This window comes from Nannospalax galili, unplaced genomic scaffold (assembly GCF_000622305.1).
Source record: "Nannospalax galili isolate Female #2095 unplaced genomic scaffold, S.galili_v1.0 scaffold294, whole genome shotgun sequence".
NCBI classification, from domain to species: Eukaryota; Metazoa; Chordata; class Mammalia; order Rodentia; family Spalacidae; genus Nannospalax; species Nannospalax galili.
In genome coordinates, this window is record NW_008335053.1 from 10665 (window position 1) to 37428 (window position 26764).

At 37.6% G+C, this 26764-nt stretch overlaps 1 protein-coding gene across 1 annotated transcript in view; it reads left to right on the top strand.

The window, feature by feature from the left end:
* Cep350 (centrosomal protein 350) overlaps nt 1–26764 on the top strand; it is a gene marked incomplete in the record, with an annotated part of 74252 nt that overhangs the window by 6368 nt on the left and 41120 nt on the right. Inside the window, 6 exon segments of the mRNA XM_029561912.1 lie at nt 4826–4972; nt 9297–9454; nt 15578–15700; nt 16763–16959; nt 19836–20047; nt 25088–25232. Coding sequence (XP_029417772.1) covers nt 4826–4972; nt 9297–9454; nt 15578–15700; nt 16763–16959; nt 19836–20047; nt 25088–25232 — 982 coding nt within the window.

The window sequence follows — 26764 nt, forward strand, 5'->3', positions numbered from 1 at the left end:
TCCTCCCCCTAACTTTTCCCAGATGCATCCCACCTCCCTACCCATTTTTTGTTTTTTTGAAAAAATTTGTCTTTTAGCCGGGCGTGGTGGCGTATGCCTTTAATCCCAGCAGAGGCAGGCGGATCTCTGTGAGTTCAAGATCAGCCTGGTCTCCATTAGCGAATCCAGGCCAGCTGCGGCTACAGGGAAACCTTGTCTCAAAAAGACCAAAAAATTTGTGTTCACTGAATTTTTTGGTTTTGGTTGTTTTGTTTCGGTCTTTTTTTTTTTTTGAGACAAAGTTTCCTCATAGCCCCAACTGGCCTAGAATTGGCTATGTAGACCAGGTTGGTCTCAGTCTCACAGAGATCTGCCTGCCTCTATCTCCAGAGCTCTGGGATTAAAGGTGTACACCACCACTCCCAGCTCCACTGAATTTTTAGAATTAACATGCCAAGTACTGGATTTCATTGTGACATTTGCATATAGATCATATTTCATTCTTAGTCACCCTCCATCGTCCTCCCCTGCTCCCCTCTCTTCCTCTTGCTGGTTTCTTTCCTTCCCCTAGTCTCCTTTTGTCTTCATGTCATATATAGTTCATCATTTCTCTTGCTTCCTCTTTCCTCTTTTAAGTTGTAAAAATGGAAGTTGTCTTCATAGTTGACATATGCATAAATATACGCACACGCATGCATACACACACACATGTACATAACGATTTAAATCTAGATTTTGCATATAAAAAAGATGTGATATTTGTCTGATTCTGACTTACTTTACTTACCATAATGATCTCCAGTTCCATCTCTTTTCCTGTAAATATCATAATTTCATTCTTTACTGCTGAATAAACTTCTGTTGTGTAGATATACCGGCTTTTCTTTATCTGTTCATATGATAATGGACTTGTGGACAGGTTCCATATCTTGGCTCTTGTGAAAAGTGAAACAACTTGGATGTGCAAATATTTCTTTGGTATGCTGACTTACAATCCTGTTGGTATATTATCAGGAATGGTATAACTGGATCATGTGTTGGTTCTGTTTTTAGGAGGTTGTTTTTTGGGTTTGGTTTTTTGTGTGTGTGTGTGTGTCTTATTTTGTTTTGTTTGTACCAAAACCTGAGAATGTTTAGATTTTTTTTTGTGATTCAATGGTCTTGGGGCTAGAGAGATGGCTCAGTGGTTATGAGCACTGGCTGCTCTTACAGAAGACCTGGGTTCAGTTCCCAGCACCCATATGGTAACTAACAACTGTTCATAACTCTAGTTCCAGGGCATCTGATGCCTCTTCTGACCTCTGTGGGCATTGCAGGACACGGGTGCACTTTTATACATACAGGCATAACACTCATACACATAAAATTAAAATAATTTTAAAAAATAATAGAAAAGAAACTCCATACTGTATTCCATAGTGGCTACATCAGTGTACATTCCTAAAAGTAGTGTGTAAGGGTTTCTCTTTCCCTTCAGCCGCATCAGCATTTGTCCTTTGCTTTCTGGATAATAGCCATGCCTTGGGGTAAGATGGAATCTAAATTTTCTTTCAATCTGCATTTCCCATCGTTAAGGAGCCATTTTTTAAAAAAATGGAATACCACTTTTACTCAAGAATTAGTCACAGGTAAACTACACTTATTCTCATTTGGTTATTTGACAGATATTTTCTCAAAAATGAGCAAAGTATGGTTGCTACTTCAGAGAAAACAACCAATGTTATTTGTTGTCACTGATAAGCTCAATCTTTCAAAAGGAAGTTAAAACTTTTATCTTCCACCTAATACTAAGTAAATTTTCTTTTCAGATTAAAAATGATACTAATAAAAATTTTGATATTTTATAATGAAGTATGTCAGCATTTTAAAAATTTGCATTATGCAGACTTACTTTTCCAATTGACCAATACATTATGTTGGAAAAAAAAACAACAAGCCACATATAAAGAGATTTGCAGAGCTATGAATATGATTCTTGTTAACTTAAAAAATATCCATAATTACTTTCTTAAAAATATGTAACAAGCCAGGTGTGGTGGCACATGCCTTTAATCCCAGCACTTGGGAGGCAGAGGCCTCTCTGTGAGTTGAAGGCCAGTCTGGTCTACATAGTGAGTTCCAGGACAGCTGGGGCTACAGGGAGACCCTGTCTCAAAAAGATAAAAAAAAATAGTAACAAGATTTTTGCATACTCATGAGAGAATGAGCTTGGAAATGAACAGGTAATATCTTCATATTATAAAATTAATATTGATAGTTCCCTAAAAGGGTCTTGGGGTGCCTAAGAGCTCATGAGCCACATTAGAATATGTAAATTAACATGGAGAAATATCAAAGGCAGTATCTGGACTGTAAGTGTAGCTAAGTGGTAGAGTGCTTGCCTAGAATGTGTGAGTCCTTGGTTTTGATTCCCAACAACACACATGCACATGAACACACATACATATACAAATGCAGTATCTTGTAAATAAGGGTAGGAGGAGCAGGACTGAAAATATTCATATATGATCTTACTTATAAGATGTCTTTTAAAAGAGTGTTATATATGCATGTATGTAAGTGCATTCACGTTGTACAGTGCCCACAGAGGCCAGAATAGGGCACCAGATTCCCTGGAACTGGAATTAGGGATGGTTGTGAGTGCTGGGAACTTATCCTGGGTCCTCCGCGAGAGCACCAGGGCTCTTAACTCCTGAGCCATTTCTCCAGCTCCCTCTTATAAAATGTCTTAAAATATACAAACCGAATGGTGTATTTTTTCCAAATAAGTGCATATTTTTGTAGAAGAATTTTAAAAGCATGTACAAGAAGGATGTACATACATACATACATACACACACACACACACATATATATATATATATATAAAAGTCCACGATCATGATTAGCTCTGAGATGGGGTGATATAATTGTGGTCCACTGGTTTTCTCTACAGTGTTTAATTTCTGTAAAAATAATAAATTTGAAGCATTTCATTAGAAATTAAAAGTTAAAGAGAAAATATGATTGAATTTTTTTAAACTTTAAAATTTTATTTTATTATTGTGTATGTGTGTATATGACATGTGTTGCGGACACATGCGTATCATGGCATGCATGTGGAGATCAAAAGATCACTTTCAGGAGTCTTCTCCTTCCACTGTGGGATTTGGGGATCAAGCTCAGATTCTCCAGCTTTCAAGTCAAGCTTTTCTGCCCACTGAGTTACCTCGCTGGCTCAGAATTTTAAGAATTGTTGATAAAGAGCTTAGTAAATATAGATCTTTATCATGTATGTAGCTGCATTTTGGGGAGTCCAGAGTTCAGACCATTATCCTATGAACTGTTTGTTTGGTTTTGTTTTAATATTTTTGAGATAGCAGCTCCCTGTAGCCCCAGCTGGCCTGGAACTCACTATGTAGACCAGGCTGACCTCAAACGGGCAGAGATCCACCTGCCTCTGCCACCACGCCCAGCTATACTATGAACTTTTAAGATAAAAGAAAAACACTCTATAACATCATTAAAATAATGAAAGTAGCAAATTGTGTCGTTATGCTTACCTCATTGATAGGTTTAAATAAATATGTCTAAAAAGGACTGTTTCTGACCAATTTTAACAATCATTAGCAGTGAAATGTATTATCTTTTACTAAAGATAAATCTTTTATCTTTTACTAAACTAAACTAGCAGTGGACACTGTAGAGAGTAGTAAGTTCAGTGTAGTCCTCAGTGTTCCTGCTAGATCATAAGTGTGGATACTCTGGTTTTGAAAGCAGTTGTGTCTTTTGTTTGTAGGTTTGTTTTTGTTTTTGACAGTCTTTTATAGCCTAGGCTGGCCTAGAATTTGCTATGTAATCAAGATCTGAAATTCACAATCTTCCTTCCTCAGCCTCCCAATCCTGGGATTGCAGATGTGAACAAGTATATTCAGGTTGAAAGCAGCTTTAAAAGCTGTCTTGAGGGCCATAGAGTGATTCATTATCATTGACTTGCCTTTCCTACTTTTAGAAGTCTTTTGTAAAGAGCTAATCCATAGTACAGAACAGCATTATTTTAGATAGTGAAAAATTATAAGGATCTAAGAATTTCGTAGTTACATTAGTGTACTTGATGTGTCACTATTGAGCAGGTAAATGTAAAAGATACAAGTAACATGTTGGAAAATCTGAAAGGTATATTGAGAAAGGACTATGAATTTGTCAGTATGTTGTAACTATAGTGTCCTGGTTTGTCTCTTCATTGCTGTGACAAAATACTCTGACCACTACCAACTTGGGGAGGAAAGGGTTTATTTATCTTATCTCCCGGGTCACAGTTCATCAGGGAGCAGGGAGCCAAGATAGGAACTGAGGGCAGGAACCAGGAGGCAGGAGCTAGAGCACAGGCCATGGAGGAGCGCTGCAAAATACTGGCTTGCTCCCCTGGCCCCGCCCCCCTCAGCCTGGGATACAACACAGGCCCACCTGCCCGGGGGTGGTACCACCCACAGTGGGCTGGGCCCTCCCACATCACTCATCAAGAAGATGCCCCTCAGACATGGCCATAGGCCAGGCCAATAGAGGTAATTCCCCAATTGAGGCTCCCTCAACCCAGGTGTGTCAAGTTGACACTAAAGCTATCCAGCACATACAGGTATTTAAATTAAGCACCCCCCAAAAAAATTAAGTACCATCTTAATTATCTTAGAGTTATGGGGTTATGTGTAACATTTTTCCTCTCATTATTTTGAAATTTTTGATATTATTAAATTTATCTTGAAGTACTATATATTGTGATATGTGATAAAGTTTTCTTTTTAATACATTACTTTGAACTTAACCTCCTTCAAATCTCTGTCCTTTCTTTTAACTTTTTAAATGTTAGGCAGAAATAAAACGTCTTCAGGAAGCCAATAAAGCTGCTCGGAAGGAAAGACAACTCATTCTTAAGCAGCAAGAAGAGATAGAAAGGATCCGGCAGACCACCATAAAACTGCAGGAAAAGTTGAAATCTGCAGGGGAGAATAAATTGGTAAATTAAGTGAGATTTTTATTAGTTTGTTTTTTGTCCCAGAAATGTGTGTGTGTGTGTGTGTGTGTGTGTGTGTGTGTGTATCCTGTTGCTTGCATTAATATCTTAGCTCATTTCATATTCTGATAGATAGGTATGTTCATTCAGTGTGGGAAAAATTCCTGATCAGCCTAGGCTACAAAATAAGACTGTCTCAAAACCAAAACAAACCAACAGACAAGTACATCTGCTTTCAAAACCATTCATTCATTACTGTCTAGGATAAAGTCCTGTGTGTCCACCTTTGTGTACAGTCAGCCGCTTCTCATGGAATGTACATGTTTTGAAGGAGCACATGATTCTTTCATTAGCTTTAATTTTTTCTTCTTACAAACTAAATTGGACCAAAAACCTTTGATTTGCTAATCAATCTGAATCGATGCCTCAAAATTAAGAGGAGTCTTTTGCTCTTTATATGGTACTTATTTCAGCTCTCTAGATTTATTTTATGATGTAAGACTCAAAGGCGATACTTAGGCAAGAAGAAAATTTGGATCTATTCTAATGTACTCTAAAGTGTTGGTATGGTGTTAGAAAATCCAGGGTTTTGTAACGAACTTTTAAATCCCTGATATGTTTTGTTTTGATTTTTGAAACAATCTCAGGTTAACAGGAACATTTCAAGCACATTAAAATTTTATTTGATTGAATCCCTTGACAATAAATTGCCAACAAATTAATATTTCTGTATTGCTACTATAGGCCATTTAAATTTTCCACTTGTTTAAATGATGTTCTTTATAGCAAAAATAGCTTCAGAATCACTTACAGAATTTAGGTTTTTCTATCTCTTTTTCCTTCTTCCCTCTTGAATAATTCCTTGACCTTGGCATATGAGAAGACTGCATGCCAGTCATTTTATAGAACATTCCCTAATAGGCTTTGTCTGGTGTTCCCTTGACATTAGATTTGGGTTGTGCATTGGTGGTAGGAATATCACAGAAGTGATGCTGTATTCTTGTTGCATTCAACAGGTGGCACCTGATTTTGATTGATCCCATTATTGATGATTCTGTCTTGATGACTTGATTATTATGGTGTCTTTCCAACTTCATTGCAAAGTTGTCTTTCCCTTTATTATTAATAAATGGTTTTCATGGAAACTTTTTGAGACTATATAACTGCCCTGCCTACCAGATTTAAATTTTGCATGTATCAGTACTTTGCCTCAGGAAATCCTGCTTTACTGTCATTTTTTTTACTTGATGCTGACTGTGCCCCAAATTGGACTATTAAGAGTTCATTCATAGAGATTTCTGTGACCTTCAGATGTGCTTTGCATGTCCCATCGGTTTTAAGCACAATTCTTTCTGGAACAAAAAGATGTTTCAGAGTCATTTTGAACTTATGTCCTATCTTTAAAATCAGGTGGTATTCTGAGAAAAGTTATTTAGAAATCAAAATCTAGTGCTAGAGGTACTTATTGCAATTTAGGCTTTACTGATCCTAAGCACATGTACAGAGAGTATATGTTTATATAGATATAGATAACCATATACATTTTGTACATATATATGTACATTTTTTACTCATATATGCATAATTCTAGATTTCATATTGGTTCTGATTCAAATCCAGTTCATTCTAGTTTTATCTTTTGCAACTCCCTTCTCTGACAGATACCTGATAAAAAAATGAAACTTTTAAGTGCTTAATGTTTTCCTTAATATAATTAGTGCTTTGATTATGTAACTCATCTGTTAACAACCATTGCCACACTTCTGAATGAAGATCCCCTTTGATTGGGCTCTGACTCTGGAAAATGGGCTATCCTCATCCTTTTGCCCCTTCCCTATACCTTCCTTCCTGTTTGGGGCACCTGTGTCAGAAAGTTCTCTGTGGAAAGGCCATCCTCATTGCTCACTGTGTTCCTGAGGTGGTATGCTGACCACTTACTTCCATGTGGACTTTGTTATTGCCTGGTTTAGACTCTGACTCCCTAGGTTCCCCTCCTGCATCTGCTCTTGTCCTGCTCAGATTCTGACACCCACTCTTGCCCCTTGTCTTCCCTACCTTCACACAGATTCATGCCTGCAGTGTCTGCAGCAATTTGCTCTGTCTAACCACTTTAGGACTCAGGGGAGTGGAAAGAGAAGAAGCATGCACCACCATGCCCAGCTTTTATTTTTCAGGAAATTTTAACAGTCAGGATTGTTACCCATCTTCCTGAAAAGTAATGAGTATGAATGCTAGTTGTAGGAAAGATGTACTAAGCAACTAAAATTTCACTTTTTTTCTTTTTCTTTTTTTTATTATTTTTATTTTATGTGTGAGTGTATTGCCTGCATGTGTGTAAGTGCACCCGTATCGTGTGATGCCTGCAGTGGTCAGAAGGCATCAGATCCCCTGGAACTGGAGCTACAGATGGTTGTTAACCACCATGTGGGTGCTGGGAATCGAACCCTGGTCTTCTGCAAGAGCAGTCATTGCTTTTAACTGCTGAGCCATCTCTCCAGCCCCTGTTTGTTTTTAAAGACAGAATCTTGCTATGTAGCCTTAGTTAGCTTTAACTCGTTCCTTGACATAGGCTAACCTTGAAAGAATAGCAGTCCCCATGCTTCAGCCTTCTGAATGTTGCAGTTATCAGCATGTGCCACCATTCCTGGCTTCAAGCTTTACTTCTTTTTGTTTGTTGTTTGTTTGATTTTTTTTTTTTTTTTTTTTTTTTTTTTTTTTTTTTTTTTATACCACCTTAAAATAGGTCTTTTTGAGACATGGTCTTCATGAGCCCCAACTGGCCTGGAACTCACTGGCCTTGATCCTACAGAAATCCACCTGCCTCTGCCTCTTAAGATTAAAAGCATGTGCCACCACAACTGGCAAGTTTTATTTTGTGTTCATCAGAGGCTAGTAGTTCCTTAATGTTTCCCCTGTAAACGTCTTAAAATCTGGGAACCTATTTTTGCATTGAGGAATAAAGAAAAAAAAATTTCTTAAAGTGAGTTTACATCTTCTGTATATTCTTTGTATATGCAAATATGTTTTATATAGTTGTAGTATCTGTTGTGTGTGTGTGTGTGTGTGTGTGTGTGTGTGTGTGTGTGTGTGTGTGTGTTTTTAAGCAGTGCTGGAAATTAAACCCAGAATCTCATACTGAGCTACATCTTTGCCCCTTATATTCTTTTTAAGTACTTCAACTTTTTTTGTTGTTTGTTTTTCAGTCTTTTTGAGACAGTCTCCCTGTGCCCCAAATGACCTGGAACTCAGTATGTAGACCAGGCTGGTCTTGAACTCACAGAGCTCTTCCTGCCTTTGCCTCCTGAGTGCTGGGATTAAAGGCGCATGCCATTATGCCTGGCAAGTACTTCAACTTTTAAAAGTCATCAAGTGAGCTGGAGAAATGGCTCAGCGGTTAAGAACACTGGCTGTTCTTACAGAAGACCTGGGTTCGAATCCCAGCACCCATATGGCAGCTAACAACTGTCTATAACTCCAGTTACAGGGGATCCGACAGGCTTGTCTGTCCTCCGCGGGCATTGCACGACACAGGTGTACTTACTTACATGCAGGCATAACACTCATATATACAAAATAAAAATAATAAATAAAATACTAAAAGTCAGCAAGGATATTTAGATTTAGATACTTGATTAATATTGACAATTTTTAAATTTATTTTTTACATTCTTTGGATTTCCTTATTTTTCAAACCATTATAATAATTTAATATCTCTGTTCCTTTTTCTTTTCCACCTCTCTTTCTTCTGTGGTAAAAATGTATATAACATAAAATTTACTCCTTTTTTTGAGGCAATGTCTCATTATGTATACCAGGTTGGCCTTGAACTCACTGTGTAGCCCCACGTCAGCCTCAAATACCTAAACCTCCTGCCTCTGCCTCTCGAGTGAGTGCTGGAATTACAGGCAAATTTGCTAGTCTAACCATTTTTAATTGTGTGATAGTTGTTTGCCCTTTAATAAGTAATTAATATCTTAATTTTAGCTATTATTAGAAACATTTTTTAATTATATTTATTATTTTTATTTTATATGTATGCATGTATTGCCTGCATGTAGGTAAGTGCACTCGTGTTGTACAGTGCCCATGGAGGTCAGAGGAGGCTGTTGGATCCCCTGGAACTGGAGTTACGGACAGCTTTGTTAGCTGCCACGTGGGTGCTGAGATTCGAACCCAGGTCGTGTGCAAGAACAGCCAGTGTTCTTAACCGCTGAGCCATCTCTCTAACCCCCATTATTTTCATTTTAAACTTAATTTTAAATTGTGTTTAAGATCTCCTCAAGATCCTTTTAATGTCCAGTGATTCTTTGCTCCTTTTTGTTTTAGGACTCTCATAGTGATGATGATACAAACAATAATAAAGCAGTTAGTCCTGGTCCAACTGGTTTGGAGACCCGAAGCCCTTCCCCCATTTCAATTTCCAGCAGTGAAACCAGCAGCATCATGCAGAAACTGAAGAGCATGAGAAGTCGCATGGATGAAAAGTAATTCATTTTTATGTGTCTCCTATTTAGTCACATTGAGTGCAGTATCAATAAGTAATATTCTTAATGTACTTCATTAGATTAAATTGAGTAAAATATTTTATAGATGCAATAGCATTTAGTAGAATTACTAGATAACCTAACACTCAGTTAACTATAGATCTTATTTATAGAACAATTTTTCTCATTTTAATACTGATTTCTTACTGAAAAACAAATAGTAGTCACATGTGTACTCTATAATGTTTTCTCCTGTTATTTATTTAAAGAAAGAACAAGTGTACCAACCTCGGGAACAAACAGTGATATAACCTAATAGCTCATCTTTGACACAATGGCATCTCAGACTTTATCAACTAAGTACAATTTTAGTGTTGTGAGCAGATACAAATTTTTCAGCTGAAAGCAAGAGGTTGAGATTCTCTTTTTTTGTTTTTTTTGAGACAGGGTCTCATCCTATAATCCAGACTCACCTAGAACTCAGTTGTAGCCCAGGTTGGCCTCAAAATTGTGGCAGTCCTCCTATCTCAGCCTCCAAAGTGCTAAGATTACAGATGTGAGCCACCATGCTGGTGCTTTGTTATTTTTACATTCTTCTAAAATGTGTGTGTGTTATATATATGTGTGTATGCATTTGTATGTGTGCTGTTGACCTGTGCTTGTGGATGTGGTTGACATCGGCTATGTTCTTTTATTGCTCTCCACCTTATTTTTTGAAACAGGCTCTCTCATTGATCCCTGAGCCCTATTTCAGTTGGCCAGCAAGCCCCCAGGATCCACCTGTTTCCACATCCTGAGCTCTGGGGGATAACAGATGCAAAGCTACAGTCCCTGGCTTTTATGTAGTGCTAGGGATCCAAACTCAGGTCCCCATGCTTGTGCAACAAATGCTTTACTGAGCCATCTCCCTAGCCCCTAAAACATTAAAAAAAAAATATTTGTGTGCGTACACAGTGAGTACAGGGCACACATGTCCCATGATCCACAAACTTTAGGTGTTAAAGGACAACTTTAGGTGTTGGTCCTCACCTTCCACCTAGTTTGAGTCAAGATCTCTTGTTTACCACTCCTAGGTGGCCCAGGAGGTTCTGTGGCTGCTTCTTTCTCTGTCTCTCATCTCACCATAAATACCCTGAGATTACAGACACATGAACTATGAAATCCAGCTTTTATATGGATTCTGGGGATTTGAACCCAAGTCCTAATGCATATATGACAAGCTCTTTATCCACTAAGCTATCTCTCCAGCCCTCCCCTTAAAACATTTTTTTAAAGATTTGTTTTTTGGGTGGGGGAGGTGGTACATGTGCCACATACATGTGGAATTCAAAGGACAGCCTGTAGGAGTCAGTTCTCTCCTCCTATCATGTTCCAGGAATCAAACCCAGGTCAGGCTTGGCAGCAAGTGCTTTACCTGCTGAGCCATCTCACAGCCTTTCCTCCTTTCTGTCTCTTTTTCCTCCCCTCCGTTCCCCTCCCCTCCCCTCCTCTCCCTCTCTCCCTCTTGTTTTCTCTTCCGTTTTCTCTTCCCTCCCTCCCTCCCTCCTTCCTTCCTTCCTTCCCTCCCTTTGAAATAGAGTCTGGTCATGCAACTTAGCCTGGCTTATAACTTTCTGTGTAGCACAGGCTGGCCTTGATTGAACTCATGATCCCCCTACCTCTGCCTCCCAAGTTTTGACCATAAAAATATATTTTTGCGGTAGTTGCTCTTTGGAAATTATTTTAATTAGTTATGGTTATAAAGCAACTTATCATGGACTCTGTCTCTGTAATATCTACTCCATATCTAACTTTTTTGAAGCCCACTAAGTATGGGAAGGACAATCTTGTTTCAAGACCACTTTTTTTAAAATTAAAGATAGACTGAAGGGCTGAGGAAATGGCTCTGTAGGTAAGAGCACTTGCTATGCAAGTTTGAGAACCTGAGTTCAAATCCCCAGAATCCACATAAAAGGACACTTACCTGCCCAGGCATGGTGGCGCACGCCTTTAATCCCAGCACTCGGGAGGCAGAGGCAGGCGAATCTCTGAGTTCGAGGCCAGCCTGGTCTCCGTTAGCAAATCCAGGCCAGCTGTGGCTACAGGGAGACTTGTCTCCAAAAAGACCAAAAAAAAAGGTCACTTATCTGTATGTAACCCTAGCACTGTGAGAAATGGAAACAGGAGGCTTACTGGGGTTTGCTCACCACCTAGCTCAAGGTTCAGTGAAAGACCCTGTCTTAAGGAAATGAGAGGCTGAGTGTTATCAAGCCTGACACAGATAGCCTCTCTGGCCTCTGCACATACTGCCCCACCCCAAAGGTAGAGTGAAAACCAAATATTTGCATATATGTATATAGCTCATAATTTCCATGGGATAAATTAAGTAAGGTTTCTTCAAATAAGAATTTCCTGAACTGGGTCTGGTGGCACATGCCTATAATCCCAGCACTTGGGAGCCAGAAGGATTAGAAGTTCAAAACTAGCCTAGGCTATAGGAGACCGTGTCTCAAAAATAAAAGAATTAATTGGAAATTTGGGCTGAGAGTGTATAGCTTAGTGGTAGAATGTTACCTAGCACAAACCCTGAGTTTGATCCCTAGCACTAGGAGAAAAAAAGTTTCTAAAGAATTGTTATTCTTTCTTCCTAGATTAGTTACTTTTCTCATTGCTGTGACAAAATATCTGAGAGAAACAGCTTGAGGGAAGAAAGGTTGTTTTGGCTCATGGTTTTAGAGGTTTTAGTTCATTATCATAAGCAAGGCATGCAGCTGTGTCTGGAGTAACAGGAACATGAGATAACTGTTTCCATAGTGACAGGAAGAAAGCAGAGGTAAACTAAAATCAGGGATGGGTATAACTTTCAAAGGCCACTCTGGTGACCTACTCCTGCCATCTAGGCTCCACCTCCTAAAAGCTCCATAGCCTTCAAAACAGTACTGCAAGCTAAGGGCCAAGCATTCAAAACACAAATATGTAACATTTTACACTCAAACCATACCACTTCATTTCCTGATAAAATGTTCGGTTAACACACAAGCATGCTGTATTGCTCCAGGGATCTCTGATTTCAAAATTAGAATAATGGGCCATATTTTATCATTATCTTAACTTTTTTATATCTGCCTTTAAATGTCTTTGAAAGGTTACTTGGGAGAAAAACAATTTCTGGGTCAATATCTTCATTGATCCTGTCCTCATAAACCAGTATGAGTTTCACTGTCAGTCTAGAAAAAGAGAAATCCTAATAATTTAACAACATCTATAGAATAAACTGTTAATCCTAGTTTGTTTGTGAAGTCAGTCAGTGTCTGTTATGCTAATTTTAGATTTGGTTAACAGTTTAAAGTACCTAATTCAAATTCAAGTTTGGGATTAACTGATTTTCCCCAAATTTTGTTAAGTATTTTCGTAGCCTGCAAAGTATTAACATATTTTTGTATTAGTGCTGTCTTTCCTAAAACAACAGACTTCTGAGAAGTTTGTAAGAAGCATAAGCCCTGAAGCGTTCAGTAGCTTCTTGCTCTGTTGTTTGAATCAGTATAGCTATGTTTGAAGTAGGGGTAGATGGGGTTGGGTAGTAGTGCAAAACAAGTTTGGGTGGTGGCTAATTTTTTGCCATTAGTGATATGCTAAAACATTACTTCTATACACTAATTTTTTGATTTCTGAAAAAAAAGTAAAGTGAAAAAAGCTTTTAAATACTATTTGTGACCAATGCCTTAGAGTTAGGATTTCTGAGGCAACGCAGCTTGACTTTTCTTTTTTTGTTGTTGGTGGATTTTTTTGTTGTTTGTTTTTGTGTTTTTGAGACAGGGTCGTCCTATAGCCTCAGCTGGCCTAGAACTCTGTGTAGACCAGGCTAGCCTCAATCTCAGAGATCCACCTGCCTCTGCCTCTGGAGTGCTGGGATTAAAGGTGTGTGCCACCATGTCTGGCTCATAGCTTGAGTTTTCATCAGTTACTGTAAACTTACTTGACTGCTTCATTACTAAACACTGTCATTTGTATAGATTTGTGAAGGCAGTCAGCCTTCTTTGTTGATATAATATACCTAAGAGTAGTCAGCTTTCCCAATAAAATTAGCGTTTGTGAAGAACTTTTTAAAATTGTATCATACTGCTTACTGTTAACACTCTGAACTCTGATTTTTATGACATTTTTCTGAAGTGATAATACTGTTTTGGGCTACAGTGAAAGAATTCCATCTTTAGTTTATCACTGAAATTACCACAGTAATGCCTATGGTAAAATTTATATTTCCAATATATGACTTTTCTTGACTTTTTTTTTTCAAGTAGGATGTCATGGAACCCAGGCTGATCTTAAATTAAAAGTAGTTCTGTCTCCATCATTCACAAGTAAATAACTGTGCAGCATCTTGAAGAATTATTAACTCTAGTATGAAGTACTTCTCTTTTATCTAAATTTTTTTCATATTTTAAAGGGTACTCTTTAACTTTAGAATATATTTATATTAAATAAGGAAATATGTTTCTGGAAAGATACACCAAGTTTACAATTAAGCCAAACTTTTCTTACACTCTTTCTTAAACATTTTGTTCATTTTCTGTTAGCCATTTCTCTTGTTCTTCATTTCTAAACTAGAGCTTTTGAATATGCTTAATCTTTATGAATGACAAATATCAGTTCTTGTTTTGATAAGAGAAATTATTGTTCTCTATATTGAGCTAGGCAAAAATTTTTTACCTGTATATTTTTAGTTTGTTTACATGTTTTACTTTTTGCACTAGGTCATGCATGCATTTAACAATTTTACACTTAAAAGGGTGCATGATGTTTGAATGTTATGAATGAGTTTTTTAAAAATTTAATGAAGCGCATTTGATTTCTTTGTAATATTTTGGTAATTGACATCAAAATAAATTTATTGTATGTTCATAAAGGATGGCAAGGGAAGTTGCAGTGTCTTTCTGAAATCTGCAGAAATGCTTTTCCTTAGATTTCAGTGCAGAAAATCAAGGCAATCCAGATATAAATAGCTGCTGTGTGTATGTGATTGGGGGAGGGTATATGTAAATAAATGAACAATAAAATGCTGCGAAGAAACAGACATTAAAACAGTCTGTTGTCTAAAAACATGAGTAAACAAAGATGTGTGTACTTTTTAAAAATCAAAATAAATGACTGGATTTATACCTAGATTTTCTCACTACTGTGGTATACTGATATTACCCCTTGCCCTTTCAAGGCAATGATGTTGCCTTGATCTATAAGTTGTTGTGTGCATGTGAACAGGAGCATGCTCTGTCAAAGAGAGTTAACCTTTCCAAACTATTACTGGATATTTTATCTTTTTATAAATGTGCATAATGATTGATTTACTACTAAAAAGAGGAAAAATTAGGGTTTTCTTCTCTTTAAAATTTTTAATGTATGGAATTTTCTTTTACCTTATGATTGAACTGTTCATAATGTATTTTTTGCTGACAACGTTTATTGAGAGTAGCTCACTTACTTTATTCCTCATACATCCTGATATTTTATAGAATGGGTATTGAATTTCAGTGTTACTAAGTGGGCCTTTGTTATTAAAGCAAGGTATCTCCAGTAGATTCTGTTAATAGTTTATGTAGTAGAAGTCAACAAGATATTTTTCCATAAATTGGTTTACTGAGCTAAAACTTTTATTTTCAAGCTAGGTCATGATGGTAAGGTTAAGTAAGAAGTAAGACAAATGTAGTGCTTTTTATTTAATTTTAAGTTTAGCATACATGATAAGATACAGATATAAAGTCAGTTGTTCAAGATTATGTGTTACTGAGTTGCTGATACACTAGAATTATGCCAATTGTTTTACTCAGTGTTAAAGCTTATTTGAAAACTTATTTAGCCTCACACTGTTCTTCTCATTACTTTCATATAAACAAGTAAATTGAACTGAAAAGATGTGGTGGTTAAGCAATATTTGAGAAGATGTGTTTATTTTGAAATCATCGGTAAGATCTTTAAAAGTACATGTGTTCATGTGTGTGTCACACAGTATAAGACTTACTTGACCGAGTTGCTGGTAACTTTATTCAGGAAGCATATTGAAAGTTCTTCACTCAGTTCTGCCTTCCCTTTCTCATTCTTCCTGCCTCTTGATCTCTTGGTTTTAAAATCTCCCTCCTTATTTTGTAGACACTGCTCTCCTGTTCACTACTTCTTCTCTGTCTTTACGTCTCACCACTGGGCCTCTCTCAGTGTCTGTTTTCCCAACCTTCATCCCAAATTCCAGCTGTATATCTACAACCAGTTGGTCAGGTAACTTTGCACCTTTTTCAGTGCACTCTTTGATAGAGCATGCTCTGTTCTTTTTGTTAGTTTTGTTTGCTTTTTTCTTTTTTCCCCTTTTTGTTTGTTTAACAACAGCCCAGAAGCCTCTTGTCAAATGTCATACAGATTTTACCTCTGTGTTTCCACACTAAATTGACATGATGATTTTCAAGAAGTGAAGTGCAGTTCTTCTGCTTTTAATTGTTGGATGTGTGAATGCATTTTTCTTGATTAGCTATCACTACTGAGCTAATATCAGTAATATGAGCAGCCTATCTTGTTTTAGTTGTGACATCTATATGTGAACAGAGTTAATTTGTAACTCTAAACTAATAAAATATTTTTCCCTAAATTAGTAACTTCTCCCAGCCCTTCAGGCCCAAGATATTTAATTTTAGAAATTAGGTTGATTTGAGGCATTTAATGCATCGTTTTATGTTAATAAGTAGTTTATAGGTATAAGGCATCTGGATGGTGCTGTATCCACTACATGAAAACAAAGAAAAATTAATCATTTAACATTGCATTTCTTAGGCAAAATCAAACCCAGAATTTGAAAAGTCAAAATTAAAAAGAGATATAATTTATATCATGTTTTTTGTTTGTTTGCTTATTTGGGTACTTGCAATTTGTTTTATTGTTGGTTTTGGTCTTTGTTGTTTTGGGTTTTGTGTTTTCTGGTCTGAGCTTTGAGAATAAATTTACATCCTCTGTTAGGAGAAAGAATCACCAATAAAAATGAATGTGTAAGTTAAGTGTTAACATTGTCAGTCAAGTTTGTTCAGATATGTGTTAGGGTTTTTTGTCCTTGAATTTACTACTGATTTTCCTTTGCTACCCTGACAAACCATTATAAGGAAACATTAATTCTCTCACTTAAAAAGTAAATTGCTCATGATGCTTCTATTATTTCAAACCTTTTTCAGGGAGAGAGTGGTGTGAATGCTTTGCTTTTGCACAGCTTGTTGGCAAGGCATGAATGATAGAGCTTTCAAAGTGACCTCTTCGTGTAGGTGGGTTCTCTCACTCTTCTTCACCATGTTACTACAGGTTTCTGACAAAGCGAGAACAAAAGCTAATGCAACGGCGGCAGCATGCAGAGGAGCTTCTAGAGTGGAAGCGACGTTTAGATGCAGAAGAAGCAGAAATTTGTCAGATGGAAAAACAAGCTTTGGCTGCCTGGGACAAAGAGTTAAAACCTAAAACTCCTAAGAAAGAACTGGAGAGCCAGAGAACAGAGCAGAAAGGTAATAAATGTTAATTCATACTATAGACTAAAGCCTAGCATATTCATTTCTTTGTTTTGGGTTTTTTTTTTGTTTTTTTTTTTTGTCTTTTTTGAGACAGGGTTGCCCTGGAACTCACTATGTAGACCAGGCTGGCCTCGAACTCACAGAGATCCACCTGCCTCTGCCTCGTGAGTGCTGGGACTAAAGGCATGCGCCACCATGTCCAGCTATTTCATTGTTTTTTAATGGGAATGATTAGGACTGAAGAAAGCAATACAGCTACAAATGATATACAACTTTGAACAAAATATGTGTAACTTCTTGCGAATATAAACCTGAAGACTATATAAAATATTACAGATTGTCAAAGCTTAGTATGAAAGTAAGAACCTTTCTGGTCATTTGACCATTAAAGTAATTGCACCCTCATATCTAAACATCTTTTTACAAAGACCTCCTCTAAATTCAACAGTACATTAGACATTCAAAAGGGGAAAACCCAGATGTATATTTTTTTAATATTTTATTTATTATTTTTATTTTATGTGTACGAGTATATTTCCTGAATATATGTGAGTGCACCCATGTCGTGTAGTGCCACGGAGGTCAGAACAGAGCTTCAGATTCCCCTGGAACTGGAATTAAGGACGGTTTGTAGCACCCATGTGGGTGCTGCGAATCGAATCCAGGTCCTCTGCAAGAGCAGTCAGTGCTCTTAACCACTGAGCCATCTCTCCAGGTTCCCTTCCCCCCCTATTGTATAATTCTTTACTTTCCATAGAATGCAAAAAAGAGTGGCATCTCTCAACTCAGGAGTCTAGTGTATAACTTCAATACTAGGTCCTAAAACCACACCACTGAACTGACCTGACAAGCACAGCTGTGCTACTCACATGTGAAATATTCTATTGTCATTATTTCCTATCTCATGCTACTTCTGCACCACTTACCATGTAATCACTGAAAAATTCACTGTTGCCACTGAAATGGATTTTTGCGTGCAGCCTTCTTCCTTAGGTTGTAAACTTCCAATATGAAGTCTTCCACAGAAACATTAAATAAGACTCTAGCATCAAGGGAGTCTGGGAATTTCATTTTATGGGTTCTAGCTGGGGTGCAAGGTACTGTTCAGGTAAGAAATTTACCATTTAGCAACAAGGAATTAAGCGTGTGCTCAGGCACCAGAATACATGGCAGATGGTCACTACAAGCAGGAGTTCAAGCCATTTACCTTTCTTTATAGACTAACATTCAAGAAATAAATGCTCTTAGAAAAAAGTTTCATTGTTAACATGGTATACAGATACAATGAGTTCTTTTGCACCCAAACTTATTTTTGTTTCCTGAATTGAAATGCAAAATATAGCTATAACGATTCTTTAAAATATTTTGATAATATTATTATGTGTGTAATGTATTAATGTGTGTGTGACTGTGGGCATGTATGTGCCATGGTGTGGGTGCAGAGATCAGAGGACAACTCTTCGGAGTGGTGACTTCAGCTATAGTAACTTTGAAATCTTTCATGATAGATATTGTCATGGTGTTGATTAAAGAAATAATTCAGTATTTAGTATGCACTAGTTAATTGCATAATGATGTGCTCCAGTATGTATACAATATCACAAAGTCTATCTTTGAGGAACTTAACCTGTTGTATAACTGCTCCTGCTCAGATTCCGGTAGTATCAAAGTCTGTTGGATTTTGTTAAGATTAATTTCCCATAAATTTGGTAGAGACTATCTGAATTACCCAATAGGACGTTATGTCATGGCACAAGTGTTTTGTATCTGTGTGTGCTATCCAGTTTGGTAACCATTAGTTACATAAATTACTCAACACTGAAACTTAACTGGTACTACTAAGGAACTTGTGTGTGCGTGTGCGTGTGTGTGTGTGTGTGAGAGAGAGAGAGAGAGAGAGAGTGTGTGTGTGTACATATGAATGTGGAAGGCAAAGGACAGCTTAAGGTCTCATTTAGGTATTTGTAACATCCCATTGTATAAATATATCTACCACAGGACTGGAGAGATGGCTCAGCAGTTAAGAGCATTGGCTGCTCTTGCAGAGGACCCAGGTTTGGTTCCCAGCACCCACATGGCAACTAACAACTGTCAGTAAATCCAGGTCCAGAGGATCTGGCACCCTATTCTAACCTCTGTGGCACTACACAACATGGTTGTAGGCACTCATACACATAAAGTAAAAATAATAAAATATTTAAAAAGTAATATACCTACCACATTTGGATTTCTCCCAGTTTGGACTATACACAAACCTGACAGTGAGTGTAGAAAAAGTTGGCTGTATATAAGCAAGATTTCTCTAGAATAATGTATACCTAGGAGTAAAATTTCTAGGTCATAAAAATATGTTTTCGTCTTTTTCAAGTAGCACCAAATTATTTGAATTTTAATTTATTTTTATTTTATGTGTGTAAGTGTTATGCCTGCATGTGTGTAAGTGTACTTGTGTCATGGAGTACCTGCAGAGGACAGAAAAGGGTGTCAGAGCCCCTGGAACTAGTTGTTAGCTGCTGTGTGGGTGCTGGAAATTGAACCTGAGTTCTCTGCAAGAACATCCAGTGCTCTTTACCACTGAGCCATCTCTCCAGCACCCCCTAAATTATTTTTAAAATGATTGGGCCAATTTCTACTGTTGAAGGAGTATCTGAATTAAAATTGCTCTGCATCCACACGGTTAGACTGCCAGTCATCATCATTGCTGATTATATGTGGTAGATATCATCTCAGTTGATATCAGCCAAAATTCTTAACTTTATAGTAAATGTTAGTGATTGGGTTTTATGCTGAAATTGTGTAAAGTATAACAGCTTAACTTTTCCAGTGACAAAGACTGTATATTTTTTCTTGTTTTTATTCTTTCTTTCTAGGAATAGCAAGTGAAGAGGAATCTCTGGTACCTTCCTACTCTCATCTGAACAGTGAAAGCTCTATTCCAGAGGAACTAGGCAGCCCTTCTGTCCTTTATGTTCCATCTGAGTCTATAGTACAGGAACAGCCCGGGAGTCCAGATCATAGCATACTTATGGAGGAAATGGTTTTTTCACAAGAACTAGAGTCTTCTACCTCTCCTTGTAAACATGTAAGTTTATGGCTGTTTATATCTTAAAGCTTAAGCATGTGAGTTTATGGCTATTTTTATCTTAAAGCTTCTTTAGGAAAAAAAAAATCTGTCTAAAAGGTTATTTATTTATTTATTTTTTTGGTCTTTTTGAGACAGGGTCTCCCTGTAGCCCCAGCTGGCCTGGATTCACTATGGAGACCAGGCTGGCCTCGAACTCACAGAGATCCACCTGCCTCTGCCTCCCGAGTGCTGGGATTAAAGGCGTGCACCACCACGCCTGGCATTTTATTAATAGTTTTATTAATATTCTTATTATTGACAACATTGACATTTGTGCAAACTTGTAACAGAGTATAACATTTGAACAGAAATAAATCTTTTGAGAAACTTATGTATTTATAAGTATATGAATTTAGTTTTAGTAGCAGTTAAAGTTATGATATGAAGTCTATTAATATTGAAGGGATAGGAACTTCTAAAATTTGTAGTAGAACTGGTGAGATGGCTCAAGTGAGTAAGGGTGCTTGCTGCCAAGCCTGACTACCTGAGTTTGATCCCCAGAACCTACATGGTGGAAGGAGAAAACCAACTCTCACAAGTTGTCATCTGACCCCTGTATGCACTCCCACATGTATACACATAAACCACACAAAGTAAAATCTGTAATAAAGATTATTTGTGGAGGCTGGGTGTGGTGGTGCACACTTATAATCCCAATATTCACAAGGCAGAAGAAGGTGAATCTCTGTGAATTAGAGGCCAGCCTGGTCTATGTGGTAAGCTCCAGGCCACATAGGCCTTCATAGTGAGATCCTGTCTCAAAAGAACAAAACAGACAAAATATTATTTTTGGACCCTGAATGGAATCTTGACCCATACCAAAGTGCCTTTATTATAATTTAATTAATAACTGAGAACTCAAAATCAGAGTAAAAGTAGTAATTTCATGGTTTTAAATCACTGTACTGAACATTATCAGAATAAAATTTTCTATGTTGGGCCTGGCATGGTGGCGCACGCCTGTAGTCCCAGTACTTGGGAGGCAGAGGCAGGTGGATCTTTGTGAGTTCAAGGCCAACCTGGTCTACATAGTGAGTTCCAGGACAGCTGAGGCCACAGGGAGACCCTGCTTCAAAAAGACCAAAAAAAGAAAGAAAGAAAAAAATTTCTATGTTTCTCTTAATTCCATACTTCAGAAAGAAATTTTGCTGATAAAAGCTCAATAGAGAAAAATCACCCTTTTTTAAAAACTAAATTTTAAAGTATATTAAGAAATTAGCATAGGAATGTGAAATATCAGCAAATACAATGTTAAAGCTTTTTTAAAAAATTATGTATTTGTGTGTGTGTGCACACATGCCTGTGCATACCATGGCATACATATAGAAATCAGAGGACAATTTGTAAGATTTGGTTCTCCCCTTCTGTCATATGGGTTCAGGGGATTGACCTCAGGTTGTCAGGCTTGGCAGCAAGTGCTTTTACCTACTGAGCCTTATCACTAGCCCATGTTAAAACTTCTTTATGCTAAAAAAGATATCCATTGTTAGAACCTTCATTTTTTAAAAAAAAATTTATTTATTATTTTTATTTTATGTGTATGAGTGTATTGCCTGCATGTAGGTAAGTGCACCCATTTCATACAATGCCCGCGGAGGACAGAAGAGGACTTTGGATCCCCTGGAACTGGAGTTATGGACAGTTGTTAGCTGCCATGTGGGTGCTGGATTCGAACCCAGGTCTTCTGCAAGAACAGCCAGTGTTCTTAACCACTGAGCCATCTCTCCAGCCCAGAACCTTCACTTTTAATGTGACTGTGAAGAAATGTATGGGCCCTGTTGAAAACTTGCCAGATTCATGTACATAACATTATTACACCTGAAAAGGTTTGACAGAAGCTTTTTTTGTTTAATGCAGCTGATTTCTGTTAGGGTTCCAAACAGCAGCAGCTTCCCCCCTTCCCCAACAGGGACCTACAGACTTTTGGATCCCGAAAAAGGGAACTGAGCTGATAAGCACCTTGGCCTTTGAAGTCAAGGGAAACAAACTCTGCTGAGAAGCAGCCTGCCTTTCCTCTGACCTCCAAAGATAGGATAAGCAGATTCTACCTGTTAACCAGAGATTTTAGAAGTTGTTTATCACAACAGCTTTTCTCTTAAGAGGGAAAAAGTAAACACTTCCAGACCCTAATCCTACCTGGCAGACTGAATGGAGCCAGGTTTACAAGCCCTGCTTTTCCTGCTTCCCCCTCCCTGATTTTTCCCCCAAACACTCCCCTCTTCTACACCCTAAAGCCCCCATATATAAGTCCTAGCTCACAACCTGTGGGCTGACATTTTTCCCTTCCCCGAGGGAAACGTGTCCCGTGCAAAATAAAGCTGTATCCCGTTGAGAATTCTATCTGTGCCTCGCTGCCTCCTCCATCCGCACGCTCTCTCCAACATTTTTACCTATCAATTTCATGTTTTGTTGAAAATACCACGTTGTTGGGACTACAGAGAGACGCTGTCTCAAAAAGACCAAAAAAAAATTTTTTTAAAAGAACTACATTGTAATGTTCTTGTACATGTATGTACTTGACTTTAAAAGGCTTCTCGTCATCATGTTGGTGTTTGTCAAATTTATTATATGATAATAACAGGCTTGTTCACATAATTTACTTGTAGCATAATTCTTATGTTCTAGGAATTTATGTAATTATAGTGCATTATGACCCAATCTTAACTAATTTCTAAGTTCCTACAAATTTATTAGCTTATATCTAGCATAGTTACTGAGATTCATGATAGCCACAAGACTGAATACTAAAAATTAGATACTTTTCTCTCTGTAGAAAATGTATGAAGGAAATGAAAACCAGTAATTTATTAAAGTAGCTTTGTAATAAAAAGTGATGTTTATTGAGTGCTTGCTTATCAAGTGCCAGATAGAATTTTATGTATATGAATGTATTGCCTGCATGTATGTAAGTGTACCCATGTCATGCAGTGCCTGTGGAGGTCAGAAGAGGGCATCAGATTCCCCAGAACTGGAGTTAATGGATGATTATTAGCTGCCGTGTGGATGCTGGGAATTGAAACTGGGTCTCTGCAAGTGCAGTCAGTTCTCTTAACTGCTGAGCCATCTCTCTAGCCCCAGTAGCTACTTTTTTTAAAAAATTGCACATGTTCTTTTTAAGTTATTTTCTGACTTTAAGAAAAACCATCCAAAAAAAGAAAAAAAATTATCCAGATGTGGTAGTTAATGCTTGTTTTCTAGTACTCAGGAGTCTGAGGCAGGGTGATTGCCACAAGTTTTAGGCCAGCCTGGGCTTTAGAGTGAGCCCTGTCTCAAGAAGAAGAAAAATGATGAAAATGTCATGATGAAACCCTTTATCTTCTATGCTAACCAAAAAATTTAAAGAAGGAAAGGTAAAATCTTATCTTTAATAGAATTGGTAAAGTTTTCTTTTTTATTTTTTGTGAAATTTTTATGTAAAATTGTATTAAATTTTAATATATTCAGAATATAATAAGAAATTACTTTGGTCTAGGAAAGTGACAGAAGTAGATTCTTCTCTAGGGTCTGTGACCTCTCCAACTATATGTACTTGGCTATGTTTATAGTATCATTCATGAATTCCCCTCCTATTGAGCAAGTCTTAAGTCCAATTAGACAGTTCTTAATTATCCCCAAGATAAAAGTGCTGGTGTTGCACTAGTAGATATAATTTGCTGGGCCAGTCATTGTTGTGGTTCTTAGACTTTATATCGGGTTAGGACCATTGAGCAGTATTCTCTCTTGGAAGCTTGCAGAGTATCTTCTGATACCATGAGAACTAGTCTGTGGGGAGGAGGCTTCCAGATCAGTTCCCACTCAATTGCTCCAAGTCCTATGTTTGAATTAGGTCATGTCTTCAACAGTAGGATCTTGTCTTCAAGTTCTAGGGGGCAATCAAGGGCTGTGGCAATAGCCTGTATTATTTTGGGAGTCTCTTGGACCTGACCAACACCTCAAAGCTAGGTTTTCCTTGCCTGGCACTGTGATTTTTATTACATAGCCTTTTGCTATTCCTATGTGCGTGTGCATGCACACACATGCACACACACTTTTATATATATATGTATATATATATATATATATACACACACACATATATATATCCTACTTTTTAGGAGGCTTATGAAATTATACATTTCCCTTTGACTTTTCATTTATTCCTCTTTCCTTTCCCTCTGTATAACCCTCATCCTTCCTCCCCCATTTTCCCCATTTCTCCCTTGATAACCTCTCACCACTTATCAAAGCCTCTTTTTGGAGACTATTACAAAGATCCACAACTGACCAAAATACAGAGGATAAATGACTGTGAAGTGTCCAGCCATAAGTAGTACATCTACAATGCAACCTCTATACCTAAGGCTCAGGGAAAATCTCAGAAGAGGGGGTGGAAAGATTGAAAGAGCCAGAGGGACAAGACACCTGCTGCTAGTTAATGCATTCTAGACATGATAGGGAGGCTGCACCAATGAAATCTCCACAGTGTGGTAGCCTAACCTACAAGATCTGCATAATGACAAAACCAGTTGACATGCCAAGATGGATAAGGGAAATTTCATGGGGTCTGACCTCAGGAAGAAGAGCTACAGGCGATTAATGGTTGCTGAGAGAGAAAGAACCAGTTTTCTCTAAGAAGTAGCTTCTATTTCTTTATAAATATGTGTATTTATGAATGTATAAATATATATATGTGTATGTATTTGTAACAGCAATCAAAGAAAAGGACAAGAAATTATGAGGGAATCAGGGGAGACATGGGAGAACTTGGAGGGGGACTGAGAGAGGTGGAAATAATGCAAAGGTAATATTCATATATGAAACTCAGAAAATAATGGATAAATAAAATTTATTATGTCCAATTTATTATGTAAACTATTAAAGGCTATAAAATACATTTAAATTACATTATAAAGATTATAATTATTTAAAACCCTGTAAATATTGAGTATATCTTTTATTTTAAATATAGTTTCACAATTGTATCACAAAATCAATTTCATTGGTTTTCTGTTTGAACAGTCACCTCCCCAAAACTGCTCATCTGTGTCAAAACAGGAGACCAGCAAAGGAAGTCACAGGACAGGAGGACAGTGTCATCTGCCTGTCAAGTCCCATCAACCCTGCTGTAGTTGGTCAGATGAGTCATTGTCTATGACACAGTCAGGTAAGGCTACGATGAATTTCTTTTCTTTGTTTTTCAGTTACTCTTTTATAAGTTTTGTCTAACCATATGCTAGTACATAATTACCCTTTGTTACATTTATAGGCTTTTTTCTTGCCAAAATTGAGTCATATAGTTCATTGATAATTATGTCTCTAATTCCACAAAGTTTAACAGACTGTTTTATATTTATGTATTAGTGGACATTAATTTCATCAAAATTTTCTCTGAGTTGGATGCTGCCTGTGTGTTTCCATAGCATACAGTTCTTTAGTGTGACATATTTAGATTCAGGCTTGGCCTACCAGCTCTAGATTGAACTCCTGGTGAGCAGGTTCTGTGTTTTCTTAACATTTGTAGCACCAAAGCTTCACAGATACTTGGCATTGCTCATTATCGGTATTGATTGCATTTTTTCAATGAGTTATTAATAATCGTGAGAATAGCTAAAGGAGATTGTGGAATAGGATGGCACCAATCTGTGGAGAAGTAATTACCCACAGATGGCAATGAAGAGCATTCTTTCTCAGACCTCTCCGTTGTATACATCTCTGTTCCATGGAGGTTTTGAAAGAATGATTTAGGGGGGCTAGAGAGATAGCTCAGCAGTTAAGAGCACTGACTGTTCTTGCAGTGGACCTGGGTTCAGTTTCCAGCACCCACATATCACCTAACCATCTCTTAATTGCCTAGCCAATTCCTACCTCCTGTTCTTATCACACCATCCTCTGAAGAGGTTACCCAAATTGCCAATGGGGAATTGAAATGCAGACTGCTCTGGCTTCTTCCATGCTAAACAGGGACACAGGGTGAGGCAATTGGGGTACCCCTTCTGTGGGTCTACCTAAAAGACTCCCAGATTGCATAACTCTTATCTCTAGGGGGAAAAGAAAGTCTTTGAATCGTGACTAGGCAATATGAAGGAGAAGTAAAGGCAAGAGTAATTAGCTTTACGAGTTTTAGACAGGGAACCAGAAAAAAGTCAAAACGGCAAATTTCAAATATTCATATCAGAGTCTATTGGAATTTCTTGACAAGAGCTTCCAAAAGCATCCTTCTGTTGGGTTCCTCCTCATTTTTCTTTTGTGTGCCCAGGCTGGACTTGAGAGTGATGGACTCAGGATTTGTTTTCAGGCCCTTGGATAACTGTTGGAGTAGCTGGAATCAGTGTCAGTTCCCTCGCAATTTGCTTGTGTTTTAAATAATAGTAAATCATGGAATTTTCTCACATCCACACTTAATGGGTCTGCTTTATTCTTTGAGTAATTGTATGATATTTTAAAGGGTAGATAGTGGGGAGGTAGCTCTGTCAGTAAAGTGTTTACCGTGCAAGAATGAGGACTGGAGTTAATCCCTAGAACCCACATTAATAAAATAGGGCATGATAGTATGTGCTTGTAATGTTAGCACTGGAGAGATGGAACCTGCCAGTCTCTGGGACTTACTGACTGGCCATTCTCACCTGCTTAGCAGGGTCTTAAGCCAGTGAGAGACCTGTCTGAGAAGACAAGTTGGTTGTGTCTGAAGAGCAGCAC